Below are 22,065 nucleotides of genomic sequence, written 5' to 3' on the forward strand. Positions count from 1 at the left end.
ACAGAACATCCCTGTTGAAAAGCTAAGCACCAGTTTCCTCTACAGCAAAACATATAAAATTCTTATGACACTTACTACATTCTAAACCTATGTGGAAAAAAATACTTCTGGCCACTGTTTTCCATGCCAATACTTTTGCCCTTGTAATATAAGCAGAAATCAAAAAATCTACAAACCCTACTCCCAGAATTGTACACATTAGAATGCAGAAGTTTCATGCTTTAATCCCAGATTGCAATTAAGTACCACACAATTGCTTACTCACTTCTCCTTCCCCAAACACTCCATGGGACAGATGAGAAAAATCAGAAAAAAATAAAATTCGTGGGATAAGAAAAGTTTCAAAACTGAAATAAACTGCCTGTCCCTGAGCAGTGATCAGCCTCTTCCACCCAACTCCCACCAGTTTATGTACTGGGCATGGCGCTCTTCCACCTGATGCGCTCCTATAATACAGCAGGACCCATCAATAAGCTAGGTACATTGCATCTCATTTTGTGGTAGTTTATTATATAATGGGCTCCCTCAGCATGTGTTATCTCCTCCTCTGGTGACATTCTGACATCTTTGTCTTTTAGACAGTCCACGATCATTTCCAAGATTCTTGGGCAACTGGGATATCCTATTTGAGTTCATTATATGGTCGCTGCAACCCATTTATTTCATGTAGCACCAGCTGCACGATGTGAAGACCACCTCCCTTTGAACATGCAGCCCAGCCCTGGCAGTCACTGGGGAGCTGGAGGAGCTGTGCTTCAGCACCAATCTCTTCCAAAGCAGCTCCTTGATTGGACTCCAGTATCTCTTTCAGCAGGAGTATAGGAGGCTCCAGACAGTCAGTCTCCCCAGGTCCATAACAGAGGGCTGGACATGGCCTGGAGTCTCTCCTGGTGCTTTCTGTCAGACACTGCAGGTAGGGCCATTTGCCCTGGCTGCAGTATAGAGCACTTTTTTACATCTTGCCCTGCCCAGACTGGCCTGGGGGCTGCTGCATGAACTATGTAACATTTAATTTGTTCAAAAGCTTTTGGTTGCTCAGGGCCTCATTCGAAATCATTCTTCTTCCAGGTCATTTGATAGAGAGGGCTTACTTACAATTAGACTGCAATCTGGAATATGTGCACTCTCCAAAAACCCACAACACCTAAGAAAGCTTGGGTTTGATTCTTACTAGTTGGTGGAGACATTGCTGCTGTTTTGTTGATCACATCCACTGGCATCTGACAACATCCATCTTGCCATTTTATTCCTAGAAACTCAATATCCCATGCAGGTCCCTCGACCTTACTATGTTTTATGGTAAAAACAGCTTTTAGAATAATTTGGACTATTTTCTTCCCTTTCTCAAAAACTACTGCTGCTGTATGGGCCCACATGATGATATTATCAGTGCGTTGCAGGTGTTCCAAAGCTTCACCCTGTTCTAATGCAGTCCGGATCAGTCCATAGAATTGGCAGCACTGTGTTTCCACCCCTGGGGCACTGGATTCCAGGTCTACTGGACATTCCTTTAAGTGGAAGTAAATTGTGGCCTCTCAAAGCTATTGAGGCACATTAGCAATGTCAGCTGTGGCAAACCACTTGGCAGCTTTTACTGCAGCTCATATGGGAGTTCCAGCATGCCCAGTAGGGCAGCACTCAGCCACAGTGTGACTTCATTCAGGCCACCATAGCTCACTGTGGTTCCCTGTTATCCAGGCCATATGGTCCTGCTGATCACTGCTTGATTCTCCAGCTGATAAATCAGCTTGTGAATGGGAACCATGGAGTCTCATTGGTGCAATGCTGCTGCTGGTGCAACGCCATGGTAGCGACCAGCACCTGTTCTCTGACCTTCAGCAAGCCCAACAGAAGTGTCCTCTGAGAGAACAGGCAAGGCAGGCAGCTGCTTAACTTCCTCCACTTCCAAAGCAGTGGTACTGAACTGGGTCCTTTTTCTGGGTCCTTCAAATACCCTCTCCTAAGTGGAGAGGGTCCAGCCTGTGCCAGGGATGCACAGAACCTTCGGGCCAGACACAGACACTGCCTCTGCCAGACGTTCCTGGTCCGGCTCACTTCAGCCTCCAGTTTAGTCAGCTCTTGGGTTCCCCTCTGTCTCCAGAAACAGAAATAGGTTCTGCCCCTGCAGAGCTGGATGGCATTGGGGTACCCTGTGCACTAGAGCCTTCCACTCTTGTGGGCCTGATGTGCCAGGCCACAGGATCCCTACACTCCTGCAAACCCAGCATGAAAACAGCATGCTCGGACAAGTTGCCACAAGGATCACAGGCACTGGAATTCTTCTGGGTCTGTGGGTGAATGCACACTGTCTGGGTCATAACAAAGGTACTGGATACCTCTGTGGTGGCCCTGGGTGACAGGGAGCATCTTCCTTGAAGGGATGTCTTTCCTTCACAGGAGTCACCTCCCGAAGGCTGAGGCCCTTTGCCAATCACCTTGTCAATGCCCCTTCCTTACAAGGTGATCCCAGCTGCCTGATTTCCCTACCATGATTCCAAGCTACCAGCCCTGTTCCCCAGCATCCCAGCAGTCAGGTGATCACCTGGGTGATGGCTGAAATCTCTTTGCATATCCCACAGCTCTCTCAGGGACAGGGACTGAGTGGTTCCCTCTTGTTCCACCTCTTCCTCCTGCTCTTGTGAGGGCCCTGCTCTGTTCTCCTTTGCTAAACAAACTCTCTTGTGTCCATTTCTCCTGGTGGGAAGGGGTGACTGATACCAGCAGGGCTGGTGCTCTGGGGCAGCTACATCACCCACTGCAAGGGTCTGAGCACCTGCAGCACCTGCCACAAAGGCCTGAGTAGCCACAGTGCCTGTCACAGGGTTTGAGTAGCTGTAAAGAGTTGTCTAACCCTAACCAAGACCTGGCACACAATCATGATTCCTGGCAATAGAGCCACGTTTCAACCTCCCAAGGATATTCAAAATTTTCAAGAGCTACTGTCATTAGTCTGGCAGAGAAGGGGAATATGTAGGATCATGACTCCCCCACAGGTTAAGTCTCAGAGGATGAAAGGTAAAAGGTGTAATCATTAATAGTTTACACACTAGATAGATCACTCACAAAGTACAAAGATGACAGCAGAGCTGAGTACAAGTAACAGATTACTTTCACAACCAGCAATTCTGTAGTATCATATGCTAGTGCTCACAAGATCATCAAATGCCTTCGGTTAGAAGAAACCTTAAAAATCATCTAGTTACAAGTCCCCTGCTGTGGGCAGGAACATATTCCACTAGACCAGACTGCTCATGTTAAAATACAACACAACAACATCAGACCAGTTCCCACAGGTGAAAAACAACACAACAGGGAGCACACACTGGAAGTAAGGAGTTAAAGGATGGAGCTCTGATAATAAGCAGAATAACTGCTTGACAGTTGAGAGCATAAAATCAACATTGTGTCCAACAACTATTAAACTAATTAAGAAATGCTTAAAGCAATTTTGTTCTAGCATGTTCTGGTCAGATTTGTTGTTTTCTCAACCTGTCAAGCCCCATGATGGGTGATCAAAAAAGGGCTATTGTGCTTTAACTCCAGCTGGTAACTAAGTGCCACACAGGCATTCGCTCACTCCACCCCCCAAACTCTGTGGAATAGGGGAAGAGAATCTGTGAAAAGGTAAAACCCATGGGTTGAGACTGGAACAGTTTAATAACTGAAATAAAGTGAAATATAAAAACAGTAATGGCAATGATGAAAAAGACAACAAAAAGGGATGAAATAATGCACAAGCCAGTCAAGTGATGCATAACCACTGATGCTCACCACATGCTGACCAATGCCCAGTCCATCCACAAGCAGCAACTGCCCCTCTGAGCCAACTTCCATGAGCTCCCTGTGCTCTCATACCTTGCTGCAGAACAGAAACTGCCTCCGCCAGGTTTTGGTATCGGAGATATTTCAGCACCCACTATGAATTTGTATCCAGAAACTCACAGAAGCATCCTGGACAGAATAGTTCAAGGTACCATATATGGCAGCTAGAGATAACCAAACTGGACTCCACAAAACACAGGCCACAAAGGTGGAAATGCTTGCTATAAAGCCAAGATATGCACAACCATGATCAGGATAACCATTGTCTCAAAAATATAAAAAAATTATCAACTACTGCTCATACAGGGAAAGTGTAACTAAAACAAATAATATAATTGAAAACAGGTAAACTGAATTTTGGCATTGTGAATCAAGCGCATTTAATCCTCAGTAAACTGCATCGTCCCCATAAACTTCAATAGAAAAATCTCTCTCTAAAGGTAAGCTTATCACAATTAAATTAAGGGTTTCATATTTCACCTAGTCTATCCAGTTCTCAGTTTAATTCCTCCTACCATCATAGCTAATGAAATCAGGTACACAGAACTGCCTGAGACAGGCCCAAACATGACATCTTACAGCTAGATTAAGGTTGATGTCACAGGGCAATTAAGGAAATCCTCTGCTAAATGTACAGTAACTCTAGTCATCTATGTAAATGAATGATTACTTCAGGGAAGTAGAACTTAGTCTTGGTAGACAGATGCAAAAACACAATTACCAAACACAGCAGATGTATGCACACTAACCTGTCTCTCTGAGGTCAACACTGCCAAAACACCAGAGTGGGCAGCAGTCCACAGCTCTGCTGCAACAAGAAAGCGCTTTGAAACAGATCATTTGTATCACACAGGCTTTCAGGTCTCCGTCAGTGAAGAGAGAGAATTATTAAGGCAGCAGAGTCTGCATGTAATTGAGAGGGGGCAGGGCAGGCCCAATAGCACCAGTGTCTTAATTTAAATAAATAAGGACACAAGAGAAAACCTGATGTTGTTCACTAGAATTTCTTCTCACATCATGCTGGTTTTGCATCCAGCATGGAATTCATTCACTTACCAATCTGTCAGAGAAGTGTGTGCTTTGATGATTAAGAATGATCTGAACCAGCAACTCCAAGTGTAAACAGAAGAGAGCTGCCCTGGTGGATGTTGCACAAGATGCAACAACCCTTTCTCTTTCATACCTGTTCTGTGAAACTTACCTAAACACACCCTTCCTTCCCAAATGCAAAGGAGGGAAAAAAGGACAGGAAGTGTTACTTCCCTAGTCTCAGCTATTTAAACAAATACTCTGCCTGTATCAGGAACCAGTTCTGACCTCTTCCAACTTTCTTAGTTACAAGAAGAACATCAAGCATGAAGAGAAATTATTTCTTCTCAATTACTGTAACTCACCATCTTGCAGATAAACATGCTAAGAAACAAAGTGAGCACTGCTGTTCTGGCCCCCTCTAAAACCAAATCAGACAGCAATGCATTTCCAAAGCCTAGGTTTTAACTAGACCACAGTCTGAAATACTTCATCATAAAATCAGGACTGAATTCCACATTCTGTGCTAATAGGTGGTATTGGGTGAAACATTCCCATATGAAAGCCATGAACACAATGAACTTCACTGTCCAGAAGGGACAAACTTAACATGTTATTTCTTATTAGGAACTTAGTGGTCATGCTTCCCTGAGCTGCAGAGAACCACTTACTTCCTTTACAAGTGCTGTTTTGGAAATGGCTTCTGTTGTTATGTAAAATTTCTTTAAGCAGTCCATACATCTGTTAGACTTGCCTTTTCTGCAGAACTTTGTCCAATTTAAGCATTAAACACTAACTGACACCTCCAAAAACACATTTAAAAATCAGCGACGTAAATAAAGTTTCATTAAAAATATTTACTGTTGCTTCTGGGGAAAAAAAAAACTAAACTATCCAGCTTTCCCCTTACTGTTTTTTTCACTCAAGTTAGCATATTTGTGGTCAAAAACTCTGTAAAGTTAGTATCCTCACTTTAAAAAAATAAATTTGTAAGTCCTGAAGAACAAGTTAAACACATAAAAATCTTTCTGGTCTTGATTAACTGCCTGAACATAGAAACTGGAACATTAACAAAAAAGGAGGTCTTTGATACATCTAAGATAGCAAACTGCCTATGGCAGAAGTGGACAAGTTTGTTAGGCCACAGGATTCACATTTCCTGCACAGGCCCAAATGCTCTTGGCCCCACAAAGACACAGCACTAAAATTGAAGCAACCTAATCCCTTGTAACTAAAAATTACAGAGTAATTACAGAGTTACAAAGAATAACTAAACAGTCAAAAGTAGTCAAAACTACAAACAAAACATACGTAGTATCACTGTTCACATTAAAACAAAGTGAAGATGTGCCAGATAAGAAGGTCTGAAGTTTTTCTGCAGTTTGATATTTACCAATATACAGAAGTTACATCTTCCCAGGGCCCCTTTCAGCAGAACTGACAAAATGCATCTGCCATCACACATTGTGGACATATTTTATAAGACATGCAGATCTGCCAGCTTATGTTTTTTCTGACCAGGACAGCCCTACTGAGCAGACATTTATTATACCACAAGGTGTCCATCCCCTCTCATGATAAGACACCTGTCTTTCTGATATGAAGGCTGTTCTTAATAACTGGCTTTAACTGGCCACTAAATGCTAGCTTTTATTAATTATCACACACAAAAGTATTCCTTTGTGTTACAGATCTGAAGATGGTAACTAACACATTCCTAAGACACTGTAGTTCTCAGATAATTACCCTCTTAACCGCTATTCCATCTAAATCAGTTTTATTATCCAGTTACAAAATACAAAGGGAAGTCTTTCATCTCTAATTTGTTAGCATTTAAATATCAAAATAGAACACTAGAGGCATGTTTAGACATATCCACAATGCAACTACCCAAGTTTACTCACTAAGAGTATAAACCAAGCAAGTATCTTTTCCACAGCGCTAAAATATGATATGCTTAAATTCTTTTGTATCCTCTTTCTGATCAGAAAGATTTTTACATGTGTACAATAAAAGTTTTTACTGTTTAACTACATACATGGAAAGGACAAGGACATGTGGGAAAAAGCCCTCCAAGCATGAAAATGCAAATCTGATCAGAGCATCAGGGAACTTGCTAACACATGGTCAAATGTTCATGACCATAAAAAAGCAACTCAGTTTGTTGGGCAAACTGGCAGGCAGCCTCGAGTCAGACCCAAACTGGCCTCCTGCACAGGCTCCTTATTACCTCTGCACCACACAGCAACATTCTCGGGTTTTGTGTATAAAACCACAGCCTCATGTTTCCTAAAGCATCCCAAACTTACTGAGGGTGTTCTGCCCTTGAGAGAAGGCCATCCCCAGCTACTGGTGTGCAGGTAACAGCTCTAACGAGCATCACAGACCTCCCTCTCCTGCAGGGCAAGCTGTGCAGCATGGAGGGAGATGCTTAAGGTAAAACAGTCCAAGCAATACCTATTTCTAACAGGGCACAAGCAATGCATGCACTAAGTACTGCATTTATGAGGCTGCCATCTCAAAATGAGATTTTAAATAAATAGATAAGACTGCTGGATGGAGAAGTCAGCTTAGAAGAAAAAAATGAAAAATTACTCAACCAAGTTCTCCAAGAAAACGAGAAAAAAAAGGAAACTGCAATTTAAACAAAAAATGTATTCAGTCAGAGCCAAATTGACTAAAGCTGTTAGCCCAAGGACAAAAAATAATATATTGATGAACAGTAAGTTAATAAACGAGTAAGAGGCAACAATGACAGACAATTGAGCTTCAGCTGGAATATGAAAGATGCATTTTCACTCAAAACATCCAATACCAAGTTAGTCAGCTCATTGCAATCAACACTAAATACAACCCAAGACAGTTTACAGCTGTCATGCATCTTAGCCAGCCTGTAAACCCATGGCTTTGTGGTCTTTATTTCACCTTTATAACCTATGGTTCATTTAGCACTAATCAAGCAGAACCTTATCTTCCACCTGCTTGGAAAAAAGGCATTTAAAAAATCCCAGAATAGCCTCAAGGACGAGCACCTTGAGGTGTAGAACAAGACAAAACAAACAAGGGAGGTTTATCCAGTCACAAGTCCTAAATGAAGGGTTAACTCCAGATGCAAACACCAGTCTTGTCCCAGCTTGGGTATAAATACAGTTATGTACTGCATACATAAGAACAGCAAGCTTCACAGTACATTTTTCAGTCCCTGTTACTGCCAAAACCAGTGGAAAGGGTTCTATACTCCAATTTAAAAATTATTATTAAGTCGCATTAGTGTAGAGCAACAAAATCAAAAAACAAATTTATTTAAGAGATAAAGGCAGTTTATTTTACAAATATGGTGTTTGTAAAATGCTCTCTACATAACCAAATTAATAATGCAAATTACTTTCTCCCTTTTTTTATTTGTCATCTTCACACATCCACAGAATTATGTTCCATCTTATCAATTTAAGCTGTCAGCTTCAAATCAGGAACAGCATTTCATGAATAAAAGTTTCTATGCACCTTTTCTCAATTATGTCAGAACTAAGAGGCAGTAACTAATACAACTTGCCTTCTTTTATATATGACAGAAGGAAATGGGAGAGTGCAGAGGCATCGATCTCTTACAGTAGAACTTTTATATTGTCTCAAGACTTGCTCAGTTCAACAATATTACTTTAAATAGAAAGTCACAGAAATGAAATTTGGAAAAGAACAAACAGCAATTTTGGGGGGTGTGTGACAGAGAAAAAAACACAGAAGAAAACCTCCTAAAACAAACAAACCAACCCCTCAAATTCAAGCTGATGGAAAAAGGGCCCTAGCCTCTTCTCACCTTTCTGCCCTATATTTTGCAAGATTTATGAACTGGAACAACAGACTGCAGAAATGCAAACCCAAGAGGGAATCAAACGGGGTGAGTACAGTGAAAAAAGCAAAAGGTTTCCCTGCCTGCTGGATTAAGCTAAACTAAATTATAACAAGACTCTCTTCACCCATACCACCATGGTTATAGAGAATACCAACAGTAATTATGACCTGAGGAGAGCAGGACCGAGTGAGTGAAACAGTGCTGGAACAAAAGTGATGGGGATGATCTATCTCTTTACACTATATTTACAGCACATAACTATTCTACTCTCAGGGCCTCTGCACATGCACACACGAAATTACACAAACAATACCAGATTCAAACGAGGGGTTTTTTCCCTGAAAAATCTGCTTTGTTATCGGTTTTATCTAGAATCGACTAAAACAAATTCAAGTTATCACAGAATCTCAAAAAACGAACTCTTCTGCTGAATTATGTCTGTCCTAGAGTTCATTCCTGTTTAAACTCATACAGTGGGTCTTCAACTCTAAGGAAGAAACCTTCACATGCAGACAAGCTAAGAGCAAATCAGCACTTTCCATCATCTCCTTTTAGCATGGCATTCTTTCATAGTATACCTTTATGAGATTATTAATACTTAGAATTACTGTATTAATCGATATCTGAAGAAATAATTTGCTGAGAAAGCTGCAAGTTGCTAAGAAAGTTACATACTACCTGTGAATTCCAAAGCCATTATTTATTTCCCAGTTTTCTGCAGGGCATACAGCTGGGTCCCGTAGGTACGTGAAAGTGCAGTTGTTCCCGGTTATTTATGCTCTGGGGCAGGAACAAAGCAATCTGGGGCAACTCAACCTGGAGAAGTGCAGCACTGGCTAACAGGACAGATGGTATGCAAAACTGATACAAACACCGCGTTTCGGTAAGAAAAGTTGGCACACGGCTATTTGGTAAAGATATGGGGCAAAAAAAAGAGAAAAAACTAGAAAAGTGGAAAAACTAGAAAACTACTTATAAATCCAGTGAAGTTGTTTATTTCATCTATATTTCCTCAACAAATATGAATTCGTCCTCTAAAAAAGGCTTGCGCCACTTTTTAAAATGGACGACAATAACAAGCAAGAAAAACAAACAGACAAAAAATAAAATACAAGAAGCTGGATAGTTTCTCCAGCGATGCAGAATAAAGCCGCACGAGTTCCGCCTCCCCCGCAAGCGCGGCCGAGAAGCAGCCGCCGCTCGGCGGCTTTTGATTCATCTGCGAACAATGGCAGCGCTTCCCCTCGGCCGCCGGCGGGAAGGGGCCGCTCTCCCCGCCGCATCCGGGAGGGTCCCGTCGGCCGAGCGGGCACGGGGGAGCCGTCTGGGGCGGCCCCCGAGAAGGGAAGGCCGAGAGGGAGGAAGGCTGGTAGGGACCAAAAAGCGAGGGAAGGAAGCAAGGAAGGAAGGAAGGCGCTCGGCCCCCCCGCCGGCAGCGGCCGCCTCTCAGCGCCAGGCGCGCTCTCCGCCCAGCCGGGCCCGCCGCCGGCACCCGCGGCCCGGGCGTGAGGCCGCGCCCGCCCCGGCCCCGCGCAGCCCCGCGCTCGGCGGCGGCGGGAGCGCCCGAACAATGGCGGCGGCGCGGCCGCCGCGCTGAGGGCCCTGCAGGCGGCGCGGCTGCGAAGGCGGGCGAGGGCGGGGAGCGCGGCGGAGAGGCCGCGCCCGCCGGCCGCGCGTACCTGGTTGAACTCCTCGCCCACATCGGCGTAGATGTCGATGTGGTCCACGCCGTCCGCCATGGTCCCACCCGGGGCCGCCGCCAGCCGCGCCCGGCTCCCGAGCCGCCGCCGGGAGGGGGAGGGAGGGGGCAGGCGGAGCGTGGCGTCACTTCCGCGGCGGCGCAGCGGGGCTTCCGCCGCCGGCGGGCAGCGGGCCGCTCCTCCCGCCCCGCCCCGCCCCGCCCCGCCCGCCAGGGCCGCCTCACGCCTCGGCCCGGCCCGGCCCGGCCCTGCTCTGTGCTGTGCCCTGCTCTGCTCTGTGCCGTGTACTGCTCTGTGCCGTGCCGTGCCGCGCTTTGCGGTCCGTGCCGGCGCTGCGGAGCACAGGCTCCTGTGCCGCGCACAGTCCCAGCGCGCTGGGTGCTCAGCAGCCAAGGAGCGAAATTAGCGGCTGTAACATGAGCACCGCGCTGCGCCTTCAAAGAGGGCAGCGCTGGGCTCCGGAGCAGTAAAACGAGCGGAAAGAACGCAGAACAGGCGCACCCCGAACTGCATTTAGCCAGGGCTATACTGTGCCGCTGCAGAGCTCTCTTTTTAACATCACAAAGTGAAGATAATTAGTGTTAAATCAAGCGGTGTTCTTTTTTCGGTGTTAGGTTTTTTGTTTGTTTGTTTTTGTTGTGCATTCAGAGCTGTTAGGGTTCCAAGACAGTTTCAAATTAATTTTGAATGAATGCTCTGTTACCCAGATCGATGTTCAAGCTCCAGGTGATTTTTAGAAACAACATCTCCTGGTATATGAAGCGCAGTGAACATAATGCTCTACATAATAGGTTATGTTCTGCTTTGTACATTATGTTCCACATCCAAAAATAAACCTGCTTTTTATACTTTATCACAAGCTGACTATAAGAAGCCTGTGCTTCTCAGACTGAATCAAAATAATGTTAAAACATCATTGCAATGAATAAAAGTGTTATTTTTAGTATGACTCAAGTTTCTTCACAGTGTGTGGATCAGCATCCAAAGTGTACTGGCTTCATCTTGGGTCCTGGGCCTGTGTGCAGATCATCTCTGTCTATCTTGCAATCCCACACTGCCGTGCCCACGGAAAAGAAATATGAACAGACCAAAAATAGCTCAAAAATTAGAGATCCAAAACAAAGGATGTATTGCGGAGCACACCTGCTGACAGTCTAGATATATTTCAGGTATGGAGATGCTTGGGTTGTTCCTGGTGTTCTTATCCAACTCATGACATGATGAATTTATCAACTGCAGATCTTGTGTCATTCCTGCTGTAAATTCCAGAAGACAGAAATACTATATTTAAGGGGTTTTTATTGGAGTTTCTAGGTTAAACAAACTAGCAGGTTGTGAGCTCTTTGGTAAAGTTCAGTGTCACCTGAAAAAAAAATATTTTAGAGGTGGTAGTTAGGAACAAAAAAACAAGACATATTTATTGAACTTCTACTGTTAGTTGCAGTTATGATTGATACTACTACATTTGATCACAGGTTAGAAGTACATCTTCACATTTATGAATGCACAAGTTGCTGGTGAATGAAATGATTGATTGGTTTTGCAAGGAGAATCCACTCTTGTGGATTTCTCACAGTCCATGCAGATACTGTTAAAGTATTGAGATCTGATTGGGTTCACATACTTGCCTAGTGGTGAACTGATTTAGTGACTAGTCTTCTAGAGAATAAAGTGAAGCACTGTGACAGTTACCACTTCTGGACATGCTAAATAAAGTTGCTGAAATCAAGAAGTGCCTTGCTGTCCTAATGATCAGATTAAAAAATAACAGCAGATAGTAGGTCATATGCAATGGAATGTTTTGGAATGTTTTGTATGCTCCTGAGTATTACCCATAGATAGTTTGAATGGGCAAGGAAATGAAATGTGAATGAAAAAGTCATCATCATCACCTCAGAACCACCTCAAGGATTACCACTGGCATTTGAATGATCCCATCTGGGGCCTTTGAAGAGGCAGAAGACATCAGAAACTGCTGTGCTTGTTGTGATAATGAAGGATGATCAGTGAAGCCCATGGACCCCCGTATGCTGTTTCATCCTCAGGGAGCTTATCCATTTTAGAGCCTTCTTAAATAGTTTGACTTGCTAGATTTATTGTCCACAGTCATTTACAGAGTATATTTTGATAATTTTTATTCTTGTATGTGTATTACTGAGCAAATCCTGTAGGCAGTGTAGGAGACTAAATATTATGCAAGCTGTTCTATTTATTTTCTGTTGTGTTTTCATTCTTTCCATGAGTAGACTTACTAAATATGTCTTCCTGTGGTCATCAATAGCTTCTTTGTGAATTACTGTGCCTCAAGGGAGCAACTTCAGAGTTGATCTACTCCAGTGAAAATATTAATGCTTTATGTATTGTACACATTTAAATTATTTAGACAAAATGTTGCTGTCCTTCACCCTGTAAAATTCAGGAGGCTGAGGTGAAGCGTGGCTGGAAACAGAAATGTGATCATGAGAGAAAGAATTTTTCGCAGTACAGCATGGTCTTGGAGAAGTGTCTTCATAAGTTTTGTTGGGGGCAGCAGGAGCCCCCATGAAGTACTCATGAAGTAATTGCACACCTTCCAAAGCCTCAGCCCACCAGGGGAACAAATGGCAGCAGATGAACTGGTGTCTTCCTTCAGTTCTTCTTTCACACCGTGGGATGTTCTGTCACTTGATGGTGACAGCTGGAGCTCCCTTAATAGCAAAAGAAGGGGGAAAAGGGACTGTAACAGTTCTACATAAGAAAGTAGCCTACATGTCCCTCTTTCTCATGGATACACGAAGGTCTATTTATTTGTATATTGTTCCTTTGGTCTCTTGTGCTGTTAATGATGCAAATTCAGATATAATCCTCATTTTGAACATTAAAAGCAGCAGCTGGTTCTCTGAGGACCTTGTGACACACATCTTGTTAGCTAAGAGAACTCTCCATACCTTCCTCTTCAAAGCATTTCAGACCATTTTCTATTAGGATGTTCCTGTTGCAAGACCAAGGGGAGGAGAGCTATTTTCCCAGCCTTTTTGTTGTATGCGATTATCTCAAAAATATTTAAATGTATTACTTTAGCTAAGAGTGGCAGAACCAGTTTCAATATAACAGTGCTTTTTAAACATTAACCTATTTTTGCCAATATCAACATGGCAAAAATATATATTTATATTTTGAAAAATAAATTTATGTAGAATTCACCTGAGGAATCAAGACTGAGAATGGTGCAGGAACTTTCAAATGGCCTTTCATTTCAATATCACCATAAACTGTTCATGCAGTAATGTTATAGGCAACAAAGTGAAAATCTAAGTTATTTAAAAGGGCTGTGTTAATCAGGATAGTACTCAAAATCGGAGGAGACCTCAGCTTAGTTGAGAAATGTAATGTATGTTTTGTTATATAAACTTATGTCCTAGCTATGTCAGTCCAACTGCAATGAATATGTTTTGTTTCTTTACTTGTAGTCCTGAAAGCTTTGATCTTTCCAAATCCTCTTGGAGGTACTCTACAGGCCCTTTTATTGTTTTTCTCCCAGTAAAATATCCAAATGGTGAATGTCTGTACACTCTAAGCTATAAGAAATTGGGTTTTTTCCACTGAAATGCTTTCATATATAAAATTCCACAGACAGAAAGTGGGAAAAATTGTTATATTCTAAATGAGATGGCAAATAGGCACCAATCTGCATATTTGCTTTCAGAGGCCAAAATTTCAGGTTTTGTTAACTCTTGTGTAACTGCAGGCTGACATGAAAAGAGACAATTGTGTTCCCAACAAAGGTAGCAACAGGCTGTGCTGGGAAAGAGGGAATATTACCTCATCTTTTGGTTGCAGCTCACAGTTAGATTGGATTAAGTGTAATATAAAACTGCATCCAAAGGGCATCTACAAGAACTCCTACTGACAGAGCTATTGTAGGAAAATAGCTGGCATTATTCATTGCTGGCTCAGAGTTGTCTTTTTATAGGTATTCAATTGTTTTGGGATCATACATGTGAGCACTGTGCTCCATCTTTTTTCCCCTCTGTAAGTGTCTGTCAGCCTGCTGATTCTCTTGGTTCAACTGTTCACTCCCTGGTTCAGAGCCAGGTTGAAAATTATTGTTAATCAGGATATGATTTGCAAATGGTATGCATATTCTAACCCTCAAGGCAGAAAAGTTTATTAGAGAAGGTAAGTATAGTGCAAAAGGTGATAATAAATTCAATTGCCTCATTTGAATCCACTTTCATATGAGCTGCTAATCAGAGGGCTCAGTTACCTCCAGAAAAGGTATGAAATTGAATTTCCAGCTTAATATCACATCCTATTTTTTGAGAGCTTCACATTCCCTTGTTTAAAAACCTGTCTCTAAAATTTCATTTCTACCCTTAAGATTGCCACTAATCTATTTTTCCCTTCTGCACTTCAGCTCCTCTTCTAAATTGCTTGAAACCTCCTAAACTTGTTAATGGCATTAAACACATCTTTCTTTCTCTGAACTGGCTGTGTGCGTATACAAATAAAGGAACAGCACCACGAAGACCACTTTAGGATGTTCTTTGATATTTCAAAGAATTTAAGCTCAAGGATAACTTTGTTACATAGTTTCTGTTTACTTCTGATACCAGGAGTCACTCTGAATTTGCATAAAATCTTCACTGTTCACTCATGCATTGTGCATGTCTTAGTGCTTTGAGCACAGGCTGGCACAAGTCTGTTCTCCAGGCTTCGTCTTTGTCAAGCTGAGCTATTTAGAGATAGAGTTTCAGTGAAGAGAACCTTACTCCATAATATTCAGGTTTCGTCTTTTTTAAATTTGAACGCTTCCAGATTTCAGGAGGGGTAGTATCTGTCATTACTGTGTTATAAATAAGCAGAATGAGTCTGGAACTGGAATTATTCAAAGGGCAGGCCAACATTGTCACTCTGGCCCTGATCCACGTCCCTGCAGCTCTGCTGAGCCATGCTCACATGAGCACTTGGCAAGGGTGACAGAGGACGTGCCCCTGCCTGTGCCCTCTGCGAGCTCCTGCTGCAGGGACAGGATAGCAGGTCCCAGCCCCTATCCCACTGCTGGATTGCACCAGAAAAGCTGCGTGTCTCATTTGTGGCACCAAGATTTTGAAAGAGGCGTTCCCATTTGTGCCGCTGACATTTCCAGGAGTGGCTGTGCTGGGGTGGGGCAGGGAGGTGCCGTGGGGTGGGCTGGGCTGTGCCAGGTACCTTTGCAGAAGCGCTACAAGGAACAGGGATCACTCTCATCTGCAGCTTTCACAGGGACCATCCTGCCTGCAGAGGCAGCAGAGAGGAACAGAGGGTCGGGTTTTCCTTCCAACAATCCCTAAGAGTGCCAGGAACATGAGGCTGCACAGGTAGCAAGGGGTTTGGTCCTGAGGATACTGCAGAATAAATAACCATTGTAAGTCCCATGGCAGCTTCTTTCTGCTCTACAAATCAGGGACTCACCCCAGAGGAGGAGCCATCACCATAAAACAATTGTGTGTGCATTGATTGCAGTTGTTACAGAACAGAAGTTTAGATTTAAACACCACAAAGGGAAGCAAAAAAGCAGAATATTAATTGATGAAAGCCATGTGCGCTGTTGGGCTGATACCATCAGGCTTACTGTCAGAATACTTGGGTGTCACAGCAAAGTTATGGTTTCCCAGGCCATTCTCAAGGACTGCTTCAGCACTTTTTCATGGATCTGAATAGAACATCCTTTTGCCGTTAACAGCTTAGTGGCAGAAAAGTATTCCTTATTCTCAACAAGGTTAGTTCTTTAGGAATTTTAAGAGTGTCTTAGGAATAAAAATTTTGCATATGTAATAATTGACTTCTGGCATAGAAGGTCTCATTCTGAATTAGCACAAGTTCATTTTGAGTTACAGAAAATACACAAAATACTCATAAATACTCAGCATTTTCCCGATACTTTAAATCTGAACTAATTATATAATTTACAAGTGCTATGATTTATTCATTAACTCTCTCTCTGTAAGTTAGTTAAGAGTACCATGACACTTATTTTAATCAAAAGGAGACATTTGAGCTCAAATTTCCAAAGTACCTATTGAATTTGTGAGAATCAGACATCTAGAATGTCAGTCATTGCAGTAGCAGCAGTAGTCAGGAAACACTGGTGAAGTTTAGCATCTTTTTATACTTGAGTTGCTCAAAATCAATGGACATTTTAAAAAATATTGTTTTTCTCTTCCTGCAGGTGTGAGGTCACAAGATATCATTAATAAAGAAAAAAAAACTAGAAAATTTCAGAATTAGTGGAAGAACACCTCAATCAATGAAAACATTCACCCAAAAAAAATCTAATTTGACTAATTTAAAATGCAAGTAACTAAATATAAACTCGTGGTTTCTGCCTGGAATCCATTTGGGATAACTGAAGAGGAGCAAACTAGGAGAACAGTTGGGAATCTATTAGAAGAAAGATCTCATCCTAATATTAATTTGATACTTTATTGCAAGAGAAAAAAACAGTTCCTATAATTGTGATCTTGTTTCATATGTGTGTCTTTATTCCTTTTCTTTATTTTCAAGTAGAAGTATATAATTTTATTATGAATTGAGCACATATATATTAGGAGCAATGGAGAAATTCACAGACAAAAATAAAAGAAATTGTATCTGTGTTTCAGGTAGGAGTTATGTCTCTGTCAGACATTTTGCATTGAATTAAAAATCAGACATGAAAAGATAAAAAAAAAGAGGAAAAAAAGCAAGACATATCAGAAAATATGGGATTTGTCAGCTAGATATAAAATGGCTCTAATGGTGGTGTCTATGGCAACTAAAAATGAATGGCTCTGAAGATAAACTCAGTAATACTTTTTAGCAGAGGCAGTAAGGTTGCTGTCTACTGCCACACACCCCAAATAATATTCTCTGCCCCAAGGTTGAACACGTAAAGATTCAGTATCACCAACATACACTTTCACGCAGATGAACTGCAGCAGCTTTTAGTTGGCAGGATTTCATCCATGGTAGAGACTCAATTGCTCTGCCCTGAGCAGTAAACAGAGCCCTGGTTTACTGAGACTCGGTGATTTATTTTCTGAACCGATGCTCACCAGTGCTCACCCATCTTTTAAATTTCCCAAAGCCAGCTCAGCAGTTTTTAACTCCTTGGAATGACGTACCCTTTCTTTAATGTGAGTTTATTACACATCATTGCTGTGGGACTCACAGCACCCTTCCAAGAGTGCTCCAAGCGCTCAAGGGGAGACTGCCACTGGAGGAAGGGGAGCTGGCCTTCTGCAACCCCTCCTCCTCTGCCTGCACCTTCCCTGTGTGCAGTGGCTGGCTCATGACACAGTTTAATCCTGAGCACCCCTGACTGCGTGGGAGAGATAAAACTTTGGTAATTCTGGGTCCCTCTATCCTATTATCAAGGCCCTCCCTGGCCGTGGTATCGCAGAGTGTGCCACACATGCTCACTGTTTCATGCAATAGAAAACCTCTCCTGGGAAGCTGCAACGTGGCCATCCCATTCTTTCAGACTCTTTGAACTGAGGAAAAGCAGACAAAAGAGCAGATATGACTTGGAGCCACAGTGGTGCTATGTGTGAACTGTTCAAGGGCCAGGGATTTGTGGGGAGGAAGGAGACATTCTCCAGAGGGGACCAGCTGTAAAGAAAGTAGCTGCAAGTCCCCCTGCACTGCTTGGCACTCTCTTAATTAGCAGTAAAGTCCTGGCTTGTGCTGACTGTGGTGAACTGGGTCACAGCAGTGATCTGACTCAAAATGGTGAAAAGAATAAAGCTGACATGAGGCTTTAGGATCCTTTGTGTGACTAGGTGGGAGTGGTGAGGGCTGCACACACAAGGGTCTGGGAAGGGCAGAGTGACTTCTCTCAGTAGTGATTCTGGTTTATGGTTCCAAACAATAGTGAAAATAAGGCCTTGCTTAGCACCTTAGCTTGTCTGTTTTGTTGAAGTTTTGTTGGGCTTTTTTCCCTCAGAAGTTCTGGTGAACTGGCTATAGCCAGTGAAAAATTATTTTTCTTTTTCCTTCGGGTGCATGTGCTATAAACACGTTGAACAGAGGATTTTCAAACAGGAGTGCCTTCAAGCAGTAACATATTTCACACCAGCTTACTAAAAAGCCCAATGTCAAACCAGCTGATATGGAGTTAAATACTGAGGGGAAGCCCCATTTGAGACACAACCAACTTGCATCAGTCTTTATATGAGATGACCTCTCTGTGAACTACAGCACCATGTGTTTTATTAAGGTCTGTTTTCCATTGCTCAGTAAAACTTCCAACATTTACGTTCACAATACAAGTGAAAAGGAGCAGGGTGCACAATGCAGTTCACTGGAAAGAGGGAATTAACCAGCTGTAAATCTCTGCAGCCTTTGCAGTGCCACTGTCAGCTGCCAAAAGCTCTGAGGAATCAGCAGGAAGGGCAGGCTGGTTTGGAGAAGTAGAGAACAAAGAGAAGGGAGCCCCATCAGTCTAAGACACAAAGCAGTATAGTCTTGCATTGAATTTGATGTTTGGTGGTGCAACCAGGTGCATTTTGGATGTGAATTCTCCTGACTTTATTTGGAAACAAAGGTGTTGAGAAAATATGAAATACCATTTGGCTGCAGGTTCAGTAAATTAGTAGATGTGGTCTAGAGTATGAACAGAAATCATTAAAATTATGATTATCATGCAAAACCTCACTTTTCAGGGTCATAGTTTCTTTCTTTGCATCTAGAAAACTAAAGCCTGATACAGAAATAGTGCTAGCACCTTTTATTTCATTCTAGTATGTGATGTATTTACACATTTGCATGAGAGTCTCTGGAACATAATTACCTCTGATTTAATAAACATGTAGAAAAATTAGATGATTGCATATCATTGATTACTCTGCAGGGCTGTCCAGACTACAGCAGCACAATGAACATGGGCAGCAAAATCTGAGCCGTGTGTGTACTGCGCCAGTCCTAAGAGCTGGTTATGTCCCAGTCATGATACCAACATGCCTGAAAGATCTCTGAAAACTGCTTTCTCTCTGCCTTTATCTTGCTTGAATCAGAGGAACTGTCTCTGACTGACATCTGTCCTTTCAGTGTGTTCCAGTTATCTACAAGGTTTCCATGCCCAGTTCTGTCTTTGAGATTGCAATGTGAATGTACTGGAATATTTCATGTATGCTCATTATATGGAGCACTGGGATTCCTGTGTATGGAAATCTACAGCTTTGCATTCCTGCTCTGGCAGATGGGCACAAAATTCGACTTTGTGGCCTCTCTTTTGATAGGAAGGTATTTAAGATTAGCAGAAAGTACATTCAGTGGAGTAGAGAAAAAAGCCTTCTGTTTGGCCATCCTGAGCTCTGAAGCAAGATTTACACACCCTCAAAAATCTTTATTGTAGTTTATATGTCTGTCCTAACACTGTATTCTAACTTTTCTGTTTTAACTCTGAATGTCCTTCCATTTATGTTCATAGATGATATCACTTTGAGTGCTTGTAAACGCATAGATTGATTTGATTACAGTTCCAGTGGAAAAAAAAAGAGAAATAAGCTCAGGAGAGGGAAAGTTTAGAATAGATCTGGACTCTCTGTGTCCATTACTACAGTAGATGGCACTGTAACTTAAGTCAAATGAGTAAGTCATGTGGACTGGGGATCTCACAAACCTCTAAATAGTATTCTTTAGGCAATTTTAAAGAGCACTCCAACATGGAGTAAGGATCAGGCTTTTGGCATGTATCTGTGTTGTGGCTGAATTCTGGTTTTAGATTTTTCAGGTCAAATTGTTTCCTTAGGAAAACTCTGAATCATGCATTTACATAACAGTTTTTTCCATCTGCTTGCATTTCTCAACTCAGACAGTTGTTTTGTTACTTTTAATATGTCACTTGAAAACACATGCATCTTGTTTTCTTTATTAACTTCTGTTACAATTTTGGGCTGTTACCAACAACATACAACATGATGATCTAAACTTGCTATCTTGTTATTACTGACTGAAACAGTGATGTCTTGCTGGAAATTGTGAGGATAACATCCTGGAAAGATACTGCAAGCACTTGGCATTTACACATTAATAGGACTTATCTGATCTAGAATTGTATATCTGACTCTATATCCCTGATACTGGATCCCAAAATTGTTTACTGATTGGGCTCTCATAATATCCCAAGAGGTAGGAGAGCAAGTTTATTTATATTTCTAAATAGAAAATGAAAGAGGAGACCAGATAACTTTACCTCATTCACACAGGGACTGTGTTAGAGAGGAGACTTGCATTATATATGGAATGTATCTTAGATATACATAGAGCATATTTTGCTTCTGCATATCCTATTTGAAGAAAACTGTGCACTTTACACTATTTTGGTTATTCAGATGTTTTACAGAATGAAGGCTTGGTGTAAAGTGATTGTTGCTGTTAAGCCATATATACTTTGGAAAAGCCTTAATGTTTGATATCCAAAATAAAGATTGTTAGACCAACCTAAGGCATTTGTAGCTGTTACTAAATCTCTTTCTTGTTACTGATCTTTTTTTCTGGTGTATTGAGAAAAATCATAGAGCTGTAAATAAATCAATTCTCTAGCTTGATAATATATTTAAAAGACAAGCTGAATCTCTCCAAGGGGCAGAGGAAGAATTCCACAAGAAAGCGTAAGAGATGTAAATCTTCCCGTGATGTATCATTTTATTGTCCAGTGTATACAGAAATACAGCTGTGGCAGCTACTGCATTCCATCAGGGTCATCACTTTCTTCAAGATAATTTTAGTTTTCTATGGCCCTTTGTTTCTTCACTAATACAGAGCCAAGATAAAACCAGATCTTGAGGTGTAAGTTTTTTTCCTAGTGTTCAAAACGAAATGCAGAAAGGACTCCAGTATGTTTTACCATATTTAGATGGCGTCTGTATGTCTGTGTTCATCAAACAATTATGCTGCTGATAGTATTTCCTATAATGCAAGGACATGGTTTTTTCTAGTATAACAAAACGAATTTTAAGACAACAACAACTAAATCTGAAAGTCAGGGAGAACAAGATATTGCTGTCTTAGGAGTACTATTAATTTGGCAAAGACTCACAAAGCCTTTCCAAAAGCTGAATCTTCTGTGATTCATTTTCACTGGGGTACACCAGATTGCCAGAAAGAAAGCGGAGAGCCCGCTTCCATGAGGAGAAGGAAAATCCTCAGAACTGTTACTCATAATGTATTTTTTGCTGAAGACTGATTTATTTTTTCCTACCTTGACACATAAACAATCACAAAGGAAACCTCAAATGAACCACTATTCATAATTGAAACATAATTTGACACAGTAAACAACAGGGGCTGGATAAGATAAATACTTGAAACAGTAAAAGAATTAATTTAGATAAGTACAAACTGCAGGCATGGATTTTGTTCCAAAAAGAGCAGTTACCAAGGACTATTTTAAAATAAAAGATTGCAATGAAAATCTTGCAGGAAAATATGTCCACTGTAGTTTCACAGGTGTCATATACTTCATATTTAAAATCTTTGCATAATTATTGGTAGTAGGCTTCCAAGAAAGATTAAGTTAATTAACCTTCAGAGGAGCCTTACTCACTCCATTGACAGGGGGCTCCTGAAATAGATGCTTTAATTCAAACAGTGTGAATATTCTTCTTGGGTTGCTATAATTTTTAAAATATATTTCATTTAAACATCACATATATAACT

The 22,065-nt window shown here is 41.8% G+C and overlaps 1 protein-coding gene across 5 annotated transcripts in view; it reads right to left on the reverse strand.

Moving 5' to 3' along the window:
* The window catches only part of CPSF6 (cleavage and polyadenylation specific factor 6), a 29,979-nt gene extending 19,476 nt beyond the window's left edge, over nt 1-10,503 (reverse strand). For all 5 annotated transcript variants that reach the window (XM_063155085.1, XM_063155084.1, XM_063155083.1 and 2 more), the window contains exon 1: nt 10,384-10,503. In XM_063155085.1, coding sequence (XP_063011155.1) covers nt 10,384-10,443 — 60 coding nt within the window. In that variant the 5' untranslated portion in view covers nt 10,444-10,503. The remainder of the gene's footprint in view (nt 1-10,383) is intronic.
* Between the last annotated feature and the right edge of the window lie 11,562 nt (nt 10,504-22,065).

The sequence above is a fragment of the Melospiza melodia genome, chromosome 4 (genome assembly GCF_035770615.1).
Source record: "Melospiza melodia melodia isolate bMelMel2 chromosome 4, bMelMel2.pri, whole genome shotgun sequence".
Taxonomy (NCBI): domain Eukaryota; kingdom Metazoa; phylum Chordata; class Aves; order Passeriformes; family Passerellidae; genus Melospiza; species Melospiza melodia.